The sequence below is a fragment of the Hypanus sabinus genome, chromosome 3 (assembly GCF_030144855.1).
Source record: "Hypanus sabinus isolate sHypSab1 chromosome 3, sHypSab1.hap1, whole genome shotgun sequence".
NCBI classification, from domain to species: domain Eukaryota; kingdom Metazoa; phylum Chordata; class Chondrichthyes; order Myliobatiformes; family Dasyatidae; genus Hypanus; species Hypanus sabinus.
The window spans coordinates 65,620,669-65,641,913 of NC_082708.1; the positions used below are offsets into that span (position 1 = coordinate 65,620,669).

At 39.4% G+C, this 21,245-nt stretch overlaps 1 protein-coding gene across 1 annotated transcript in view; it reads right to left on the reverse strand.

Moving 5' to 3' along the window:
* The window catches only part of LOC132391409 (NADP-dependent malic enzyme-like), a 144,592-nt gene that overhangs the window by 57,832 nt on the left and 65,515 nt on the right, over positions 1-21,245 (reverse strand). Inside the window, exons 2-4 of the mRNA XM_059964584.1 lie at positions 18,422-18,555; positions 16,860-17,009; positions 8,230-8,305 (exon numbers count right to left, since the gene is read on the reverse strand). Coding sequence (XP_059820567.1) covers positions 8,230-8,305; positions 16,860-17,009; positions 18,422-18,555 — 360 coding nt within the window. The remainder of the gene's footprint in view (positions 1-8,229; positions 8,306-16,859; positions 17,010-18,421; positions 18,556-21,245) is intronic.

The following is a 21,245-nucleotide window of genomic DNA, read 5'->3' on the forward strand; positions in this document are numbered from 1 at the left end:
TCATTTCGATCTGGGTTTTTTTTTATCTGTAGTGATGTAGAAAATGTATTAAAAAACTAATAAATACTTAGTCAAACCTTACGGATACCTGCAACTCCGTCACTAGTTCCCTTTAAGCTTCTGGGGGCATGGTTGCACAATAATTTAAATGTTCCCACACACAGAGCCACTGTTGCAGCTGGAATTTTTTAAATACATTTCTTTCCTAAATTTTGAAACTATGCTAATTTTAAAATCTGTGATAATATAATTGTGAAATATCCTGTAATTATGTGTTAATGAATATAATCCATAAATGCTCTAAATAAAGGTATAGCCTTTACTTTGAAAGATTTTAGAGCTTCAATGCATTTACATTGTCAGCATCTTAAATTACAACACTATTATGAATTCTAACAATAAACACAGAATGGAAGCTCATTTAAATAAACTGCCAGACCACTGAAACACTGATGCTTAACATTGTTCACTTGTGTTGAGTTGTGGCTTGTTTCTTTGATGTGGACAATTCTATATTCCTACTTTTTGGTTAAAAAAAATTATGATCTAATAAGAATTTTAGAATTAAAAAAAATTGTTAGGACAAGGTAAAAATCCACTTCTATAAAATTGTTTACATGACTGTGGTTATTTTATTATAATTATACAATCTTTCAACTTAACTTGTTAAATTTTTCAAATAATAATTATTATTTTTCATAGCCCAAGGACGTCAAAATGAAAAACAGAAGAAACTTGTACAAAATTTAAAGTAGAATAGCTTTTGCAACTCAGATACTGACCTACCATCTTCATAGCAAAAACAAAAAATAGAAATAAATTGGCAATGTTTTTACATATCAAGATACTGGTAATGTTGTTATGTATCATTTGTGTGGAAGTGAAAGTTAGGGGCAAGTTCAGTAGTGGAAAAAAATGGGAAGAATGGAAGTTAGATTACTTAAAACTACATCTTAATCAGAGAATTTATATAGATGCAGTTAGCAAATTGCACAACCAGAAATGTAGAGTTTTGCACATGTAAACTGAAAAAAAAATCAAACTCTGAACCAGTCAAAGTGGTAATTGATAACATTATCTTGGCAATTAAAATGACTGCTTCTACGCATTCCATGCAAGAAATTCATGCCCATGTGACCAAATATGTAAATATACCAGAGAGGTGGTGCTGCAAGAACTACACGTTTGAATTTGTTGAGTGCATCAACTTTGTGCTTAAGAAACAGGTAATGGAAGAATTGCACAAATATGCATACACTAATCGCTGACAGAAGTACAGATACTTCTGTACAGAAATGTTAAATTGATAGTTTAAGTTTTGGCCAAAAAATGAAACTTACTATAATGTTAATTTGTGGGTAATTTGAAACTAACTACATGTGACATGTTGTGTAGTTAATATTCCAATAATATTTAAGTAATCTTGTACTTATATTGGTTGATTAAGCATTCTCATTTGTTTAAAATAATTATGGGATATATGTAAAATACATATATTGTATACGTCATCATATTATACATGCGCACCTCACTCAAAAGTCAAAGATGAAGCTACATCCGAATTTTGGATTCCCCACCTTTTCTTTTGAAATAGTTTAATGTGTTGAAATGACAAAACATAACATTGGCAAAGAAGTACTTTTAAAATGAACCTTACATGACTACCAACCTGTTAAAACAAGTGAGATGTTCGAATTAAAAAAAAAACAGAGCTGGAGCACCAGTGAGTAGAAACGGCACCCCAACACATGGAGAAACAGTCGGGTGTAAAATTAAAGCAGTCAAGACATGTTCTTTGGAAAGGAAAACACGATTGAGTTTTTTTTTTAAAAGGCAGGAAACAGATGAATTCAGGGTTCAAAAAGAGTGAGTGCCGGATGATAATAATCACTCAAAATAAAATCAGAAATGGCCAGCTACATCAGAAAGATTGACGAGTTTGATTACACAATGGGTAAATGGCTCATGAATATTGAACTATTGGAACAGGATTTTGAAACAAATGAAATAGCCAATGAGAAATGAGAGCCAATTTTGGCAAGTCCATGAGGTTTAAAGGCATACAGTTTACTTCAAAGTTTGACTGCTCCAATCAAACCATCAGAAATGAGTTTTGCTGCTATTGTAAAAGTAGTTCAGGTGCATTTAGAAACAAAGCCCTTGTTGATTGCAGAATGCCTTCGTTTTCCTAAGCACAATCAAAAAGCAGAGTCATTTCAGCGTACATTACTGAATTGAAGAGATTGTCCAGAGCATTGTCAGTTTGGTATTGTAATGACACACTATGAATTTGTTTAGTTTGTGGAATGTTAAAAGAAAGTACTCAAAAACTGTCCATAACTGAAGCACAGCTTATATTCAAACAAGCAGTGGAACTTGCCATTTCAATGGAAACCACAGACAGAGATGCAATTGAGCTGTAGTCAGGAATGAAAGTGAGCATAAACAAAATTGCATCACCTGAACAAAAACCAACCTGGCCAAACAGACTGAGTTACTGTTGTGGCAGGGGCTCACATACATGAGACCAACTTGCAGAAAATGCAACAAAGTAGGACACGTACAAAAAGCATGTCCAGGAGACTAAACTAAATGGTCTACACAGGGAAGGGACAAAGTTAAAAAAATCAAGTTGCAGTTTCAAAAAGAGCACTAATCTGTTGATGAAAAATCTGATAATGATGAGCTCGACACAGACTTGTGTAGCCTTGCGATTTATAGTTTGGAAATTAATAACAGACAAGCAACGTGGCTTATGCCTGAAGTGGATGGCAAATTAATTAAAATAAAATTGGACTCTGGTTCAGCTAGTCCACAAAATGAGTTTAAATGACATTTCAAAGATCCTAAACTGAAGCTTGCAGATATCCAACTAAGAACTTACACCGGAGAAAAGATAACTCCAGTGGGAATGACATCCATAACCATAAAACACAACAACCAGCAAGCCACACTGAGTTTGCATGTGGTAAAAACAGGAGGACCAGCGTTGTGGGGATGTGATTGACTGAGACAAATACAACTTGATTAGGGATCCATGTCACATCCCCTGAAATTAAGCCAACGAAAAGTGAATTAAGAAAGGTACTGGATGATGCCACATCTGTCTCCATACCAAACACCATGAATTGTTGACCAACAAGGGCAAACAGGTTTTGTGCCAACCTCTGTGCCTCTGGTTGGAAAGCACACTGGACCTAGGAAAGACCATGCTGCTCAGAGGAATCGCATAGTCTTGATAGGCAACATTAATGAGAATGCTTCTGATGTTAATCAGGCAGTTCCTTGTGAAATGTGGCTCAGTTTTAAGCTGGAAGAGAGTTCAAGGAGCTTCAGGAAAGTTGCAAGCATGAGGTTTTTGTGATTTAAAGAACCAGAATCTACTTTGCGTGCATTAAGGTTATTGCATGAACTTCAGCTGGGAGACAGAAAGAAAGTTGCAAATGGCAATACAGAAACAGAGGATTTGTCAGATGATGTTGTGGATGAGGAAACCAAGAGGAGAGATCAGATCGTAAAGGGAGCAATAGAAGGATGAATAAGAGAATACTCCAGTGAAATAAATGCACCTCCCCAAGATCAAGATGCACAAACTAGAAGAAGAAAAAGGTAGAAGAAAGGAGTCTAGAGCTGTCAGAACTGCTTCCTGCAATCAACTCTGACAAAGATCATGGAGGGCCCAGAAGCTGATATTGTTTCATTGCCAAGCCGTCTCACTCGCCAATCAGGGTGATTCCCCTCGTCAGGAAAGATGTTATCCCACAAGAGTAAGAAATCCTCCACAGCAATTAAATCTTTAAGCCTGAATGGGACTAGTTAAAATTTACTATGTTGCATATATAGTATAGTGATTGTATTATATACTGTGTATATAGTTGAGATGCATTCACTGTGGAGTTGGGGTATATCGCTAACAAGGGAGGACTGTTGTGTAGTTAATATTTTGATAATACTTGATTAATCTTATACATACGTAACACCCTAGTTCATTTTTTAAAAAATGTTATTCTGTGTGTATTTCACTTTGTGCTGTTCTATGCGAACTGCCTGTTTTCCACTTATGTTTGGGTTATTCTTGGAGATAGATGAGAAGATATGTCTGCCATCCAATTAGGATAGTCGAATCGAAAGGGAGGTTTCTCTGGTGAGGGACACTAAGGTTGGGCTTGGGGTTTTTTTTGGTGTGGTTCGGGAGAGATAGAGAGAGGCCGGAGAGAAGAGGTTGTAGGATTTGACCCAGAGCAGGACTGTGGTTTGACAAAGCATGGGGTAAGACTGGTTGAGGATCAGTGACTTGGGGAAACTGTGAGCTCCAACTTGTGCACTGTTTCATTAAACTGGGCCCTTTTTTTGTTATTTTCTTTACTAACCCCTTAGTCAAATTAAAAATTATAAAGCTAAGAAAATCTTTTAATTGTATGTGGTGTACTGTCTGTTATTTTGTGGCACTCATTTGTAACAGGGTAACAAATTACTCAACATCCACACAAACAGGGGGTTTCGGGTGGGCTTGTGCCTCAATCTCACACATTTGGCAGGGCTGAAGATTGTCTTCCATAGACTGAGGAAACCAGAGTATTTCCCATATATTGGTTGATTAACCATTCTTGCTCATTTAAAATAATTCATTATGGGTAAGAAGTAAAATATATTTATTGCATATGTCATTGTTATCACGTGATACGTGTGCCACTTAAAGCAAGCACAAAGTTTGACCCGTACTTCAGACAACCCATGTCTTCCTTTGAATTAGTTTAATGTTTTGAAGTTACTAAATGTAACATGACAGCATCACTGTTGTAAAACAATAAACACTTATGTCAACAATCTTAATATTCAAAATATGGTGATGTTTACATCAGATGGGACTAATGTTATGCTTGGTAAGAATAATGGTGTGGCAGCAATTCTTTGAGGAATAAAGCATCTGTTTGAGCAACATTGTGTTGCTCACAGAGAAGACTTTGGATTAGACCACGCATGGAAACAAATATCAATTATGTAGGATATAGAAACTCCGCTATGAACAGTGCACCCAATGTGCAGCAATTCGTTGGTTAAAAAAGGAAAGCTAGAAGAGTTAGCTGATGTCATAGAATGTCAAGTTGTGCAATTTAGACCACTAAATGAAGTAAGATGGCTGTCAAGATATTTCGCCTTTAACTACTTTAATGAGGAATTATGAAGTTTTGAACCAGTATTGCAAAGGGCAAGTAATGATTGTAACAATCCAATCAGCAACTACTGGCTGAAGGTTTTGACCGATGCACAGTAACAAGTAGCATTAGCTTTCCTTAATGATGTTTTAGAAGATCTGGCATCCCTTTGTAAATTCCTTCAGGAAAAAGCTGTTTGATTACAAATGAAGCAGTGCAGTATGCAAAAACAAAAATTAACAAGTTACAATCACAGTATCTTGGCAATGCCATTTATTAGAGTGATAAAGTGAAAGATCTGCTGGCATTTATGAGCTCTGATGTCAATACTGTGCCTATTATTCGATTCATTCAATGTGTGTGTAATCACTTAGGTAATAGATTTCTTGATGATGACTTAAGAGCTTTTGACCCTGTTCCTATTACAAATACAAACAATTTTGAATTTGGAAAAGAGAATGTTGTAAGACTGACAAAAAACTCAGCTACTGTTACAAACTATGACAAAAAGCATTGCCTCAAAAAAAAATCAAGCAATACTGTGATTTCAAATCTGTCATTTCTGAGAAAGTTAAGACTGATTCAATTAAAACACTCACTGATATGTTGAACTAAGTGAGAAACAAAAAAAAAATGAACTGTCAATTCTTGTTGATATCATTGGAATTTTGCAAGCTTCCAATCCTGACCGTGAACTGAGATTCATTTTTATGAATTTATTCAAAAGTAAATCCAGAAACCGACTAGAAAAGGAACATTTGGATGATCTAATGATGATTAAGACACATTTTTCATCTGAATATGAAATCAATCTGAATAGTGTGATTGACTATGAATTTATAATAAAGACAGATGAGAAGAAGCTTACAAAATGTGAAAGATTTTCTTTTTGTACTGTATTTTATTATACCCTTCAATTATCAAATAAAATCAAAAGTATGGGATTTTTCAATTTTGATTCTAAATATTCATAGCACGCATATTACAAAAAAAAACATTTAAAGTACCAAGCAGTTGTCAGGCCCTGTAAACATTTTCTGCTCAAAATAATGGTTGATTCAAGCTGCTGTAAAAAATATTAGAGGGAACATTGCCCATCACCAGACCCAACCACATCCCCCTATGTCCCCAACTGTGTGGTCACATCCCAATTGCATCTCCCCCTGATATTGTAATCACCCCATAACCTTTGCTGTTGCCAACCTAATCTACCCAAATCTCTTCTCCAGCCCCATCTAACCTCACATATTCTTACCATCTTCCTGATCCATGCCAATTTCACTGGACTGTGCTGGTTTCTCTAATGTCCACTTACTTAAGAACTTGCTGCTCTCTAACTATCCCCTCCATGGCCCCATGTGTACTCTCACCACAACCCTGGAAGTATCAGATGGCAGCTTTGAGAGTATGAAGATGTGCTATGGCTATGGAATTGTAACCCAGTCCTTGGTTGGATTAATACTGTGATGTTTCATGAATTTCAGCTGTATTAAATATCTGTCATGTAGTTTTATTTAAAGGTTAATCAAACCCTATTATGCAAAACCAGAATCCCCAAGGCTACAAGAACAGGTATGAGTTTGTCTATCTTGTGATAAGTAACTCAAAACCACGAAAGTTTATGCACCATCAGCAAGGCAGAAGTCAGGAGCACGTTGGGTTGCTCTCCATTTGCACTGATAGGAGCAGCTCCAACAACGAGCAGGAAGTTCAAACCTTTCAGGACAAAAGCATAAACCAAGAGATTGTGCAGATGCTGGAAATCTTAAGCAATACACAAAATACTGGAAAAACTCAGCAAGCCAGGCCACACCTTTGGAGGGAAATAAATAGTCAATGTTTTGGGTCGAGACCCATCATCAGGATTGTCACAGTGCATGGTAGATGACTGGGGTAGCAGTAGATGGAGGTAGTTTGGTGGAGTTTAAAAGACACATGAATAGGAAGGGAATGGAGGGATGTGGATACAAGAGGTACTGAGGATGCTGGAAATGAGAACAATACACACACACAGTGTGCTGAAGGAGCTCAGCAGGTCAGGCAGCATTTATGAATGGGAATAAACAGTCGCCGTTTCGGGCCAAGGGATATGGATGATACATAGGGGAGCATTTAGTATAAATCGGTATCAGGATCGGCACAGAATCAGAGGCCAAATGGTGTGTACAGTGCTGTACTGCACCATGTCTAAGTGATTGTGGGAATACATTCATTGGCAGGACCGAAGCGGTTTAAGATGGTATGTCAGTTCTGGTCACCTTGCTACAGGAAGGATGTGGATACTATAGAGAGAGTGCAGAGGAGATTTACAAGGGTGTTGCCTGGATTGGAGGGCATACCTTAAGAGAATAGAACATTAGAAATTTTTTGACAGGAACAGGCCATTCAGCCCAACAAAGCTCGCCAAATTCCTATTCACATCGTGTGTTGAAATAACTATCAAGTAGGTTGAGTGAATTTGTCCTTTTCTCCTTGGAGTGACAAAGGATGAGGGGTAACCTGATAGAGGTGTATAAGATGATGAGGGGTGGATAGCCAGAGGCTTTTCCCCAGGGCTGAGATGGCTAACATGAGGGGGCATAGTTTTAAGGTGCTTGGAAATAGGTACTGAGAGGATGTCAGGGATAAGCTTTTCCCCCCACAGAGAGTGGTGGGTGCATGGAATGCACTGCTAACAATGGTGGTGGAAACAGATACAATAGGGTCTTTTAAGAATCTTTTAGACAGTTACATGGAGCTTAGAAAAATAGAGGGCCATGCACTAGGGAAATCCCAGGCAGTTTCTAGAGTAGGTTACATAGTCGGCACAGCATTGTGGTCTTAAGGGCCTGTAATGTGCTGTAGATTTCTACGTTCTACGTCATCATCACCACCACCTTCTCAAGAGCAAATGGGGAGAGGCAATAAATGCTTGATTTACTACTGAAACTTCTCTCAGTGAAATGAAGAAAGCAAACATTAAACTCTGTGCAGACAATGTTCTTTTCCAGCCTGACCTTCTAACCATCATGCTTCAACATCACGCATAGAGTCACAATCAACATAGATTTGTAGATGCTGAAAATAAGCCTACCTTTATAACATCTTCAGGCCAAGAGTTTAACATTGTAGCAATGTGGCCCTTGTCATGAATAGTAATGAACAGTCCTCTGGAAGAAAAGGAATAAGAATGTTTGCTGTATGCAACAATAAAAGCAAATGAAAGATTTTGGGATTAAGCCTTGAGTGCTATTCACAACTGGTTTAATGGAATTGTCATAATAGGAGCTTGCAGATGAGCGCCAGTTGTAAAACAGACTAGTTCTACTCCTGATCGCAACTATATTCTAAAAGGGAATAAAGAGCTAGCTTTCTTTCTTTCGTTCCAGTTAATTAAAAGAAACAATTAAATTGCAAGTGGCCTGACCTACGAAGTCACAATTAGTTGGGCTTTGGTTGGCATTTGCTCTTCTATCCTTGTTTATGTACCAACTAAAAATCAGTATCATTTAGAGAATAATAGCAAACTTTAACAATAAAAAAAACACAAGTAAGTTAATGCACTATATTGGAAAGCCATACTTTGATCCTATTTTTCAATGCTAATGCTTCACGTGTGGTTCTCTACCTACTGACAGACTCTCCCACACACTTTGAAACTTAAATACTGCTTTGAATATTGCTTGTTGAAGCTAAGTTACAAGAATATGCATTCACAGGTTAAGTTCTTCTGTGCCCCGAACCAGAGTGAAATCTGTTGCCCAATGTCTCCAATCACTCATTCTTATGGCTTCTGATACTGAAAATCTGAGGCTTAGCAGTATTTTGCATATGAAATAGAGTCAGGACAGCCACTAAAAGTAATTATTCAGAGGAAGGCAGTATCCATCATTTAGGCTCCTCACCATCTGGGACGCGCACTCTTCTCATTGAGATCATCCCAGGGGAGATACAGGAGCCTTAGACCCACATTCAATGATTTAGAAACAGCTTCTTCCCCTCTGTCAATAGATTTCTGAATGGTCCATGAACACTTCTAATTTTCTTGTTTTGTTTACACTATGTTTATAGTTTATTGATTGCTGTCTTTACACTGTATTGCTACCTCAGAACACATTTCACAACCTCTGTCAGTAATAAATCTGATTCTCAAAAGTACCAAATAACAGTTGTTTTTGCTGACTTAACATTGCAAGTGTGTAAAATGTTTGTCTCAAATGTTTTGTTATTTTAATTACAGAACTACAGACCAGTTTTTTGCTAATACATGTAGCAATCTAACCATAAGTGCCTTTCTGTTGAAAGCAATGATCCAGAGACTCAAGGGAATTTCCAATAGTGGGAGAATCTAAGACCAGAGGACACAGCCTGAAACTCCAAGGACACCCCTTCAGAACAGAGAAGTGGAGGAATTTCTTTAGCTAGATCGTGGTGACTGTGGAATTCAATGCCACAGATGGCTGTGGAGGTCAAATAATCGAGTATATTTAAAACAGAGTTTGATAGGTTACTAATTAGTAAGAGCATCAAAGGTGAGAGGGAAATTCAATCAGCCATGATTGGGACTTGATGGACTGAGTAGCCTAAATCTGCTCTTATGTCTTTTGGGAAGAAATCACAACTTCCTACAATAATTCAATTACATTTTATAATTCATTTTAATCAACATAACAGTGCTATGTGGGATTTTAAAAGAAGTTTTTATTGTCAAAGATTAAGTTTATTTTGAAGACCTTTGTCAGTTTTGAGATTACCTATGATCATTCTTGGCATGTATCCACCAACTAAAGTGGGTATTTAATCTAAGGTCCTTCAGTAGATCTGACCTGGTAAAGGGAGACTTTCCTCATTGATTTGAATGGTGGAGAAGAAATTCAAGGAAACAAAATTTTCTAAAAGGTTAATGTCACTGTATTTGACAGTTTTTCCATTAAGTGTTTCATTTATTTTTTTTCCTCTCCTTTTTTTGTGCATTGCATACATGATGCTTCCTTTTAGATGGGCAAATTGTCAATTTTTCCTCTGACATAAGAATAAGATGCCAACTTTCCATTAAGGGTAGTAGAGGTTGCAGGGGCTGGGTCAGACATTCAAAACAATCAGTGATATTATCACTCAGTTTATCATGACAATCGGGTGGAGCACTGTCGAGACTGCAGCAGAAGAGACAAGATGCAGACTTGAGTCAACTGCTGCCTTCCCCATGCCCAGGCCCCAAGTGAAATAGTGACCGGACACCAGACAACATCCTAGGCACAGACATCAGCCCAAGTACAAACACTTGGGAGGATCACACAAGAGGACACAGGAGCAGAGTAGGTCACCTGGACCCTAAAGTCTGACTGCCAGGCATCAAGATTCAACTCCTCTTCTCTGCCTGATCCTCAATTCTCTGAACATATAACAAACCTTTAAATATTTCCAATGATGCTTAATCTTCCATGGGAGCAGGGGTTCCCAACCTTTTTTGTGTCATACATCACTAACATAAACCAAGGGGTGAATGGACTCCCGGTTGGGAACCTCTGCATTAGAGCATCAACCTTGGTGCCAGGAATGGGCAGATATTGCTATATCAACAAAATAAAACCTTAGAATTATAGATTGTGACTGTTAAAGGTACATTATCCTTTCTAGATGGCATCACTGGAGTTCTCCATTTTAAAAAGAGGAAACATTTAAATGAATCATTCTGCATGCTGGCATTGTACTTCTATAAATTAAGTATTGAATAATAAAAAGGCCAAAGTGAGTGCTGAAGACAGGCCCTTTGCATTTCTACAGTGCAATATAAATGTGGGCCCACAGAAACTCTAACAACTTGCATTATTGGTGCTCTACTTTGTTTCCAAGCATCAAGGAGCTCATTGTTGTACTCAAATCTGTCACTGGAACATTTAAACCCACGCTTCACAGTGTGTGCAAGATATTCAGATAAAACCTTGAGTAATTTAAAAGCTGATAGAATTAAGCAATGCAGTCCGTACACAGTAGGCCAATTGTAGGGGATGACTACACAACGTAAATGACTGAACAAAAGCCTGCCCTTGTTCAAAAGAGCAAAAGAAATCATAGATAAGTGACCCAATATTTGCTGAAATGGGCCATTCCAGGATACTGGTGCATTTCCTTCGCCAATGAAATATGAGGGAAGGAAGTAATGACATTGGAAAGAAAATGCCCCATCACACCCAGAAAGAAAAGCAAAAAGGAAATATTTCAAAAAAAAGGAATAAAGAAATGGCAGAAAGGTTTTTTTTTAATTTGTAATTTTTATTGTCTACCAGAATAAGATACAGGTTTCCCCCACTATCCGAAAGTAGAGTGTTACTATGAAACATTTTGTAAGTTGAAATGGCATAAAGTGAAGAAGCAATTAGCATTAATTTATATGGGAAAATTTTTTGGGTGTTCCCAGACCCCAAAAAAAAAACTACCAAATCATACCAAATAACACATAAAACCTAAAATAACACTAACATATAGTAAAAGCAGGAATGATGCCGACTAAGAGACCACTTTGCTACTAGCAGAACCAATAGTAACATCGGCAGCTTTCAAGATTCTTTATCTGTGCGTGTCAATAGTATGAATGGTGGATGCAGGCAAGTTCAACGCACGCACAATGTCTTTATTTCGTTCACCACAATCGAAACACTTAATTACATCCAGTTTTATGCTAAGCATACCACCTTTACGAGCTCTCTTAGGCTTTTCTGTTACCTTAGGACACATCCTGCTAATGGATGCACAAAATAAATCGAGGTAAAGCACAGATGCTCACAGGCACAGTTCACAGCTCTGGCGGCTTGATGCTGAGTGTAGTTCCCGAGGTGCGCGCTGCCTCAATACAGTAATAGCTCGCTGCAAAACAAACGCTGAACACTATTTTTGCTTTTCGCCTTTTTTCTTAAAAGCGAAAATCCTCTTTGGATTTCTTTCAGTTAGCGAAAACAGGCACTAATGTAGGTCTTTCCTAAAAGCGAAGTGGCATAAAGTGAACTTTCGAAAAGCAGGGGACACCTGTACTATATTTCCACCTGTTTTCGGTTGTTCCTACCTGAAATGGAAACCACGACCCAGGTGTGGTTCCATGAGCGAGTTGGAACTTGGAGAACCCCCAACACCAGTGACAATCAAGTGGTGACTAAGAATCGGGATCCCTGAAATCTCTGTGACTTGCTACGCAGTATTTTGTGTGGTTTGTTTATGCTTTCTATTTTATGATAATAAATTAAGCCCAAATTATTTTGTTGTGCTCGTTCAGTTATTACCACATATCCGGAACACTTGAATTGTTTGGGTCTGATCAAATCAGCCCAATATGTTTCTTTCAAGAGAGGCTGAGTGGAATTTTACAACATAGATCTTGCCGTTAGGTTATTCACTTTGTACATTAATAGTCCTAACAGGTTACACAAGCTTAGTGCCTTTATGTGACTGCTGAAGATAACACACTTGACCATTGTTATACCACCGTCAAGAATGCTTATTGTGCCACCCCATGCCCACACTTTGGAAAGTCTGATCATCTGGCTGTACATCTACTCCCAGCATATGGCAGAGACTAAAGACCACAGCACCAGTGGTGAGAACCAAGAAGGCATGGTCAAGGGAGGCAGAGCAGTGCTTACAGGGCTGCCTTGAGTCAGTGGATTGGGCAATATTCAGAGACTCACTTTCAAATCTGAATGAAAATGCCACAGTCGTCACCAACTTCATCAAGATCTGGATTGAATAATGTGTGCCTTTGAGAACATACTGGGCACACCCAAACCAAAAGCTGTAGATGAACCAGGAGATTAGTCGTTTGCAGAGGACTATATCTGTGGCATTCAAGACCGGTGATCTGGAACTGTACAAGAAGTCAAGGTACAACCTACAGAAAGCTATTTTAAAGGCAAGAAAACAATTCCGATTGAAGTTAGAGATGGAAATAGATACACATCAGCTCTGGGAGGGTTTGCATGCCATTACTTCTTACAAGGCGAAACCTAACAACATGAATAGCTATGATGCTTCACTCCCAGATGAGCTCAATGTCTTTTATACATGCTTTGAAAGGAAGAATAAAACTACACCTGTGTGAATCCCTGCAACATCTGGTGACCCTGTGATCTCGGTCTCAGAGGTTGACTGCACAACATCTTTCAAGAGGGTGAACCTTCTCAAGGTGTCAGGCCCTGATGGTATACCTGGCAGGGCACTGAAAACCCATGCTGACTCACTGGCAAAGTGCTCAAGGATATCTTCAATCTCTCACTGCTGTAGATAGAAGTTCTCACCTGCTTCAAATGGGCAACAATCATATAAGTGCCCAAGAAGAGCAGGGTGAATTACCTCAACAACTATAACCCAGTTGCACTCATCTGTGAGGTTAGAGTCAACCCATGCCTAAGCAAGGAGCTGGACCTGCTGCAATTTGTCTACCATCACCATAGGCATACAACAGATGCAATCTCACTGGCTCTCCACTCAGCCTTGGATCACCTGGACAATAGCAGTATCTACATCAGGCTGTAGTTTATTCATTACACCTCAATTTTCAACACAATCATACCCTCAGTTCTAATTAACAAGCTCCAAAACCTGGACCTCCACACCTCCCTGTGCAACTGGATCTTTAACCTCCTCATCAGCAGACCATAGTCGGTGTGGATCAAAAATAATATCTCCTCGCTGACCGTCAACACCAGCATACCTCAAGGATGTGTGCTTAGCCCACTACTCTACTCTCTCTAGACCAGGGCCGGTGTGGCTAGGCACAGCTCAAGCACCATCTATAGATATACTGATGACACATCTATTGTTGATGACAAGGAGTTGTACAGGAGTGAGACAGAACAGCTGGTTGAGTGGTGTTACAACATTCAATGTCAGTAAGCCCAAAGAATTGATTGTGGACTTCAGGAAGGGGAATTCAAAGGAACGCACATCAGTTCTCATTGAGGGATCAGCAATGCAAAGCTTGAGCAGTTTCAAGTTCCTGGGTGTCATCGTCTCTGAAGATCTATCCTGGGTCCAAAATATTGCTGCAATTACAAAGAAGGCACAACAGTAGCTATATTTCATTAGGTGTTTGAAGCGACTTGGTATGTCACCAAACCCACTCTCACATTTCGACATGTGCACCGTGGAGAGCATTCTAACTTGTTGCATCATAATCTGGTATAGAAGGGCCACTACACAGGGTTGGAAAAGGCTGCAGAAAGTTGTAAACTCAGCCAGCTACATCATGGGCACTAGCCTCCACAGCACTGAAGACACCTTCAAAAGACAATGCCCTAAAATGTGGGTGCCCAGCATTAAGGAACTCATCACCCAAGACCTGCCCTCTTCTCACTGCTACAGTGAAGGAAGTAGTACAGGAGCCTGAAGACACACTCAACATTTCAGGAATTGCTTCTTCCCCACTGCCATCAGATTTTTGAATGGACAATGAACCCACAAGCACTAACTTTTTTTTTGCTCTTTGCACTACTGACTAAAGTTAAATATTTCTTATTGCAATTTGTAGTTTTTTTAAAAAATTATGTATTGCAACATGCTGCTGTCCCAAAACAACAAATTTAATTACATATGCCAGTGATATTAAACCCAACTCTGATTATGTGTACAATTTATTGGAACTGTCCAAACTTCCCACCTCTCCCAGAACTTCCGGGAGTCTCTCGCATATTGATAGCGGCTCCCTGATGCCCACGAATTATATACAATTTCCCGGAAATAGATTTTGAGGGAGGGGAGCACCCAGACTGGTCTCTCTGTGCTAAGTAGACCTATCAGTTTTCTCTGTGGGCGGGCTTTACAGTCAATCTCTCTCTCTCCTTCTTTCATTGTCCATCAGCTCAGTTTAGTGTCCTGCAGCGCCATGGCAGAGTGTTCCAAAAAAAAGAAAATATTAAACGTACTTCACCCCAGACTACACTAAAGTGTACCTCTGCCTAATAAGGGTCAAAAATAATGAGTGTTGCTCACTGCACTGCTTGCAACAGTGACTTTTCTATTGCCCTTGGTGGGTTAAAATGTAAAAGACATGTTGAGGTGAGTTTAACAGGTGTCATTCATTCATTAGCATAGCTAACGTTATTTAAACTAGTTGGCTAGCTGCAAAGGACTATTATTGATGTCCTACATGATGAGGCCAAACCCCCTTTAGCTTAAAGTTGTAATGGAATTAAAAAACGACTCCATGATAATGTAAGTACATATTTTAGTGTCACATTTTCTGCATAAGACAATATAAAAGGATACATCTTATGCTTTTATTTCTTTTAGGGACCACAACATATTAGGGAGGCTAAGTGCAGGGAAGGCTGCTCAATTATTTCATCAACCAAGACAGCAGCTACGTCACACAAAACACTTGTGAATCTGCTGTCTTGCAAAATTCACAAATTCATTGATGCAGACTGCTATGAGGTTGAGACTTCCGGCAAAATGCTCAAATCTGCCAAGCAAGCCACGTCACAGTACAAGGAAAGTTTGCAAAAGAAATAGAAAAGCTATTTGCATTAGCATTTAACTATTAGCCTTGAGACTGCCAAAAAAAACTCTGACCTCCACATTCTGTAGCTCATGGTTTAACCCTTCTTCATAATACAATTTAAGAAGAAAATTATTTCTCAACTTGGGAAGAAAATTACTAATGCAAGAAGTTGCAGAGGGTAGTGTACTCTGCCCAGTACATCACAGGCAGATCCCTCCCCCTCATTGGTAATAGCTACAGAAGGCAAAATCTATAATCAAAGATCCCATCACTCAGGTCATGCCATTATTTCATGCAAGAGGTATAGAAACCTGAAGTCACACAACACTAGGGTCAGGAGTAGTTCCTTCCCTTCAACTATTCTATTCTTGAACCAACCATCACAACCCTAATTTCTACAGATAAGCAGCATTTTAACTACTTTGCATTAAAATGGATTTATTTTGCCCTTGTATTTTATTGTAAAAATGTGTATAATTAATTTAGTTGGAGATAAAGCATGGTAATAGGTCCTTCCAGCCCGGTTTATGTTTTTCTGTGAATGCTGCTTATACAATGCCATGGGCCTGTGATACTGTTGCAAGTCAGTTTTTCATTGCACCTGTGAAAACATGTAATTTGCATATTACAATAAACTTAGATGTTTGCATTAAACTTTTCATTATTACTACTACATATGCTCAGATACCTTATTCTTAACTGGCCACTGAGACTTTGTGGTTAACTGCAATTAAGAAAATTTTTCCAGATTATTAGAAAAGGTTAAAACTCCATCTAGGATACCAGTTTCAATGGATTTACATTTAAGATAGTTGTTCCAGTCCAACATGAACCAAGGTAACTACCTTAGACGAAAATCAGTAGGACTGACCCACTTGGCTATAAAACCAAAAGTACAGTTGGGAATGGACAACACATCAAACCAGAGAAGGGGCAGCTTTGGAATTACCTGCAGCGGCCTTTACAATGAAACAGCTTTTTATTTCAGCAATCAGTTTCCAAGCTGGATAGAGGAATAGTTAATTAGTCAAGGTTCTAGAGGGGTAGTTGCGCTTGAAAGTAATGAGGGCATTGAAAGCAAATTAATATTAAAAATTCTGCAATTTCGTTCTTACACTAACTGTTAAGTGAAATACTTTGAAAAATGAATTTAGTTGGTTACAATTAAATTTGCTGTATTTCCCATTACAAATCTTTTGGAGGATGAACTTAGTGAAACATAAATATCAACTCACCTCGGCCTTCTGAAGGCAAGGCCGTACTGCTGACACGCCAGGCCCACAGTGGGGGTATAGATAATCGGCATAAATCTTTCAATATTGGAAGTAAGTACTCTATAGAAAAGCTTCTCATTCCGATCCTGGAGAGTCATGAGGATAATATACCTGTATAGGTGAGCAAATTAAAAGTTTTCACAAATTAAAAAGGTAGTGCTGAAAATTTTCTGATCAGAAACAACCAAGATTCATTCTATGAATCTGACTTTGTTTCATCTTCTAGAGTGCGTTACTACTTTTAAAAATTTAAACACACAATTCCGTTGAACAGTACTTGTCTCCTAAATCATCTTTTAAAGGTTTTCACTTAGAGAACATCTGTTTTGCTAAGATTTTAGTCACCTACTCTGGAATCTCCACTTGAATTCAAGGTTTACTCTGTGAAATACTTTTGGGACATTTTTCAGGATTAAAGAGTCCAACAAGGATAATGGCAGATTTGCCTAATAAGGGAACACAATGGACTCTAGTTAATTGGGACACATCAAGACCATATTGACCCAATTAAGTAGTTGCCTCAATTAACATAGTTAAGGTGGTATATTAAAAAAAAGACTAACAAATTAAGTAATTAAATTTAAAGTTAGTTAAAGTCTGTCCCGAGCCTTATAGGCTCATCAGGCCAGTGCTTATGCCGGTTTCTGTGGCGTGAAGCAACTGAGAGTAAAAGACTCCCCCACCCCGGTTAGGACACCAGTTTATCGAGAGATTAACCTCCAGTATTTTGCCAGTACCCATTTTCATCTGGGTGGACTGGAGCAATGTGTGGTTAAGTGCCTTGCTCAAGGAGACAACACACTACTTCGGCTGGGGCTCAAACTCATGGCCTTCAGACCTCTAGTCCAACACCTTAACCACTTGGCCACACACCACACCTACTTAAATTTAATATAGAACAAATTAGAATATTACCAATACTACTGCAGTACTATAAAGCTGTGTAATTGTTCCTAATATTTAATCGAAGGAGGAATTTATGCGCGTCACTTTCCTATGACTGTAAATGAACAAAATCAGCATAGACACCTAATGCAGATAATGGACTGCGTTCATACAATGCGGTCGATGAATGCAAGTCTCCTGCCTCAATTAATTGGCATAGTGTCCTAAATGAATGAAAGGAACCCAGCTATTTTCTTGATAAGATTTTGTTCTTCAGGAGTAGTTCTATATAATCTGATGCCTGATTAACTGATGGCACAATTAACCAGAATTCACTGTATTTTATTATTTCCCAGGTTAATCTCCGCATTCTCAAACTAAAGTAAAACAAAATGATCTGAAAATTTGTTCTCTCAAATCCCCAGCTCCCACTGAATGTACCACTATGCTAGCTGGCTGATTTTTTTCCCCCTTCAGTCCTGGCTCCAAGGAAGAAGCTGGCCAATTAGACTGTGAGTTGAGGAGTTCCTGTATTCAAATCTGTTCTTTGAAAAGAAAAAGCAAATGAAAACTAAGATCACCCCAGTTGTACATCTGTCACATGTCTGTTACACTAGAAGATTTTTTTAAAAACATACTTGTCAAGATCATTGGTTTTGGTCTCATAGCTTTTAAGGACACGGAGAACCTGTACTTCTGGAGTTAAAAAGCATGGTGGGATCAGGCCATGAATTCCAAGCTGCAGCCGTTCTTCAAGAGTAAATGCCATACCCTGCAAAAACAGAGAAAACAAAATCCTCAAGTCAAATGTCAATGCTGCAAAACCCTGCTGCAGCCTGGTGGAAATATATTTAACAACAAACAATGACCTTTATTAAGTTTTTTTTCAACTCACGAACATATTTTATTGGGATTACAGAGTGAAATGGATTACACTCACATAGAAATTCCAAGGTGTGAGTTTATCATGAAAGTCGTGATATTCCTGTCAATAACTATGCATACTTCAACTGGTTGCAATTTTACAGCCTTCATCTGACTAAGGGAAACCAATGAACTGATGATTTTTCAGTAACCAGACTGGCTGTAAAATTATCTGTAAGTTGTTCATTTAACTTGCATGACCAAGAGTACATTATGGATAAAAAAAGTAATGTTTAGAAAGTCCACAAGAATTAGAAATTGTATTGTACATGGCACACTGAGTTATAAATTGGATCGGCAACTCCAGGCCTTGCTCTATCAGCTGTTCACTTCATCTGTAATAATGAGCTCCTCTGCTTAGAAATCTCAGGCTTAATATTCTGTCTCATTACCAAAATAGATACAGAATAGATTGAAAATAACTTCACATAGGTCCACCTAGTACATAGGGTCAGATTTTCCACTGGAGACCATTTTCCATTTCAAAAGTTACTGTTCTAACTTAAGAGAACAATTAGCTTTCCATCATTCCTGTTCCCTTGAAATAGCACTATTTAAACCAGGTCTCAGCTTATCCTTTGTCCTCTTGCAGCCTCAGATATAGTCCCTACACATACCTGGATGAAGTCAGGGACAGAACCACTCAGATTCCTAGGCTTAGGATCACTCCAGGATGCTGGTGCTATCCTCCATCAAATCTCGCTGCTTACTGACCCCTGCCTCCCGTGGGTATTATTTTTACTAATAATAGATAAAAACAGAAGTGCTAGCTGCAACTGTAGAAGGATAAACATGCGTTAATATTACAGATCAACGACCTTTTGCTTCACCCACTAAGTGTTTCCAGCATTCTCAGACCTTCCAGCACTGGTACTGTTCAACTCACCAGTTCAATACTAATAATGAAAGCAACGGTAACTGGAAGTGTACAGTTTGTATTCTGACAGCTGCTGAGATCTCAGATACGAGGCTAAGCATGGTCATTTGTAATGACTTCCAGCAAATTGCTGCAATAGCAAATACTGAACCATGAGTACAGATGCACAGGGAATTCTAACCATGCTGACCTATATAGATCTCAAGATTGAAAATTATGTTGCTCATGGGACTTTAAAAAAATGTTAGTATTACCCGACAATGCTTTTAGGTTATAAATACAGTAAAGCAATTTCAAGGTTTTGGTCTAAATCGGCAGCTTGCTTTTAGCATTCCAATTTTCCAGCCAGTCCTCTATCAGTCACTTACAAACCATTCTGCCATTGCCATCCTTTCCCAAGACTTTTACCCTCACTATCCCCGTACTATCCCTCCAATTGGCCAATCCTTGAAATGGTTAGCACAACAGTATTACAGCTCAGGGCGATCCAGAGTTCAGAGTTCAATTCTGGCGTTGGTTGTAAGCAGCTTCTATGTTTCCCCCATGAGTGTGTGCATTTCCTCTGAGTGCTCCGATTTCCTCCCACAATCCAGAGACATACCAGCTAGAAGGTTAATTGGTCATTGTAAATTGCTCTGTGATTAAGAGAGTGTTAAATAGGTGGGTTGCCAGGTGGTGTGTCTCACTGGGTTGGAAGAGTCTGTTCCATGCTGTACCTCTAAATAAATGAGAAAGATCAGGCGAAAAAAAAATATTAAAAAAAACTATAATACTGAAAAAAAAAAGTCTATAGTCCACGTCTATATCGAAAATGCAGAAAACCTGGGTAACATTCTCTGGCCACAGTGACAGGCCTTTTCCTCTCCAGCAGTAGAGCGATCCCCCAGCGATCAAAGGCAGTCTCCCCTCTCCATCAGTGAGCGATCCCCCAGCGATCAAAGGCAGTCTCCCCTCTCCATCAGTGAGCGATCCCCCAGCGATCAAAGGCAGTCTCCCCTCTCCATCAGTAGAGTGATCCCCCAGCGATCAAAGGCAGTCTCCCCTCTCCATCAGTGAGCGATCCCCCAGCGATCAAAGGCAGTCTCCCCTCTCCATCAGTGAGCGATCCCCCAGCGATCAAAGGCAGTCTCCCCTCTCCATCAGTGAGCGATCCCCCAACGATCAAAGGCAGTCTCCCCTCTCCATCAGTGAGCGATCCCCCAGCGATCAAAGGCAGTCTCCCCTCTCCATCAGTGAGCGATCCCCCAGCGATCAAAGGCAGTCTCCCCTCTCCATCAGTGAGCGATCCCCCAGCGATCAAAGCCAGTCTCCCCTCTCCATCAGTGAGCGATCCCCCAGCGATCAAAGGCAGTCTCCCCTCTCCATCAGTGAGCGATCCCCCAGCGATCAAAGGCAGTCTCCCCTCTCCATCAGTGAGCGATCCCCCAGCGATCAAAGGCAGTCTCCCCTCTCCATCAGTGAGCGATCCCCCAGCGATCAAAGGCAGTCTCCCCTCTCCATCAGTGAGCGATCCCCCAGCGATCAAAGGCAGTCTCCCCTCTCCATCAGTGAGCGATCCCCCAGCGATCAAAGGCAGTCTCCCCTCTCCATCAGTGAGCGATCCCCCAGCGATCAAAGGCAGTCTCCCCTCTCCATCAGTGAGCGATCCCCCAGCGATCAAA